The following is a 2,318-nucleotide window of genomic DNA, read 5'->3' on the forward strand; positions in this document are numbered from 1 at the left end:
GTATGAAAGTGCAGTGAGCTCAGGCGGCGAGGCTCCGCAGGCTGAGCGGGGGGGCTGTGATTGGTCCGCCGCGGTGGGTGTTTCCGCATTCCCCGCAAAAAAGACGGAGAGACTCCGGGCGGGCAGAGAGGGCGCGAGGCGAGCTGGAGCCGCGGAACCGTTGCGCCTGAGCAGCGAAGACACGCCGGCACCCGAGGGACCTAAGGCGGCCGCGCGGGGGCTGAAGGGACGGAGAGGGAAAGGATGCCGTACTTACTCGTCAGCACGCAGATCCGACTGGTTCGTATCCCGTCTCTGGCTCTAGATTCGTGGGCTCTTGCGTTTGCGTGGCTGCGGAAAATTGCGCATCAACCCCCCTGTTCTCGCTACTTTATTATTAAGTTATAAGATACAATTGCGCAACTTGATTTTGCATTGATATTCTGCAACCCGGAAACAACAAAAAGGCAAACAGCTGCTTACGGAGCAAGCTTGTGTTTTGGTTATTTTTCTGTGCCAGTTTTGGCCTAAATTAAAACCACATGCCACCCAGTTGCAGGCCTGTTGTGCGCATGTTCACTTTTCTTTATTGCTATTTATTTGAATCAGCTGTTTTTAGGATGCACAGTTAGTATCGATCACCTGCACCTGTTTAGAGCTGCAGGTGCAAGCGAGTCCATAATCACGCAAGAGTTGCGCAATCAACAGGTTGTAGATGCAGAACATTCATGGTTGCTTAATTGTTGTCTGTTTCAGGAGACCGGGCCCACCAATGTTGGAGATGAACATTCAGATCCAGCTGTCATGAATTACTTGGGAGCCAGGAAAGTAACAGTGCTGGGAAACAATTTGTGAGTATTTGGACATCAAGGGGATCAGTTTCTGAGGTCGTGGGCGGGCGAAGTGTGGCAGGGAAGAGGAGAGAAAGTGAGCGAATGGCCATGTAATCCCCCTTTAAAATGCAGAGAATGTTAAGTGCCTCTATAGGTTCCTGTCACGTCAGAGGAGCCACAGGTTTACCTCTACACTCCATGAGTTGTTAGGGAATAATTTCGGAAGGATGTAAGCTACTTGAGACACTTCACTGATGGACCACAATGCACTGCTTCATCTGCAGAATCAACTCCAGAATGTCTATCAGTTCTTAACGCGGGTGTTCCTTTCCTTTTGGCCCGATCGCTCACATATTGACGACAGAGCTGAGATCAGGACACACAGCAGATTTAGAGTAAACCATCGGCACTGATGGAACACAGATCAGGGGAGTGTTGTCATTGGCAACCTGATTCAAATGCTGCTGGGAAATGAACCAAGGTGTGGAAGGAAGTGAACAAGCACCAGAACAATTAACAGCATTCTGCTCGTCCAAACAAAAGGCAGAGAAATCCCACATCTGTGCGAAGCCCGAATGACTTTAGTGTTTGTGCTCGTTTCCAGCGCCGAGTACCATGTGGACGACCCGCCTCGCCTGGTGCTGGACAAGCTGGAGAAGATCGGCTTCCGTGTGCTGTCCATGACGGGGGTGGGACAGACGCTGGTGTGGTGCCTCCACAGAAGTGTGTGTGTGGAGGCTAAACACATCGATTAAGCTTTAAAAAGGTTCCTTTCCACGCATTGACAGCTACAAAATGACTGTGTTAGAAAATGACAAAGTTCTTTCGCTAAGTCAGGGATGTCCTTCACACGCGTGTCACAGATCATGTATGAGCTAGAGGTCATAGGTTGCAGGAGCTGAGTGAACAGTCAAATTTACTGCACTTTGCATAGATGTTCTAAGGTCGCTTGCAAATGTTGACAATTCCCAACTCGTGACTGCAATGTTGCTTCAGTGTAAACAGACTTTGTTTAGATGTTTGACCCGTGTTGAGTGTCGTCTGAAGCTGTTTTGTAAATGTGTTATGTGCTTATGATTAAAGAGAATTGCTTATGTCATTTGTGTGTAAAGGTTAAGAGTCTTTTCTCTTATTTTAGCTGATGGGACTCTAGTCTAGACTGGAGATGTGATCCTTCACATGGAGATCAAAGATGTCCAGTGGTTAACAAAACTAAATCACTGTTTACCTGCAGTGGCTTCAAACACACACCTGGTAAATATGATATAGACACGAGATGGTTCTGGACTTTATGAACTGCAATGTGGAACCTGAAGTCTGCAGTGAAGGAAACACTGATGTGTCCAGCTTCAGGTCAAAGTTGGAGCCTTTGCGTTGGTTTAGACCTTGTTTGTCTCCTGTTCCAGACTCCCTATAGGCATCCTGCATATTCTAAGTGCTTAAACCTGTGAGACCTCCAGCTTACAGCAGCTCCGCCTTCCCTCAACCTGTAAAGAGGTTTAACCT

General features: G+C 48.1%; 1 protein-coding gene across 1 annotated transcript; it reads left to right on the forward strand.

The window, feature by feature from the left end:
* On the forward strand, positions 1-1,925 carry gchfr (GTP cyclohydrolase I feedback regulator). Its single transcript, XM_076161512.1, has 3 exons — positions 1-279; positions 736-830; positions 1,417-1,925. Exons 1-3 carry the CDS (start codon positions 244-246, stop codon positions 1,565-1,567), a joined length of 282 nt encoding a protein of 93 aa, XP_076017627.1. The 5' UTR covers positions 1-243; the 3' UTR covers positions 1,568-1,925.
* Positions 1,926-2,318: the final 393 nt, after the last annotated feature.

This window comes from Genypterus blacodes, unplaced genomic scaffold, assembly GCF_046128005.1.
Source record: "Genypterus blacodes isolate CSIRO-AG114 ecotype Tasmania unplaced genomic scaffold, CSIRO-AGI_Gbla_v1 ptg000112l_1, whole genome shotgun sequence".
NCBI classification, from domain to species: domain Eukaryota; kingdom Metazoa; phylum Chordata; class Actinopteri; order Ophidiiformes; family Ophidiidae; genus Genypterus; species Genypterus blacodes.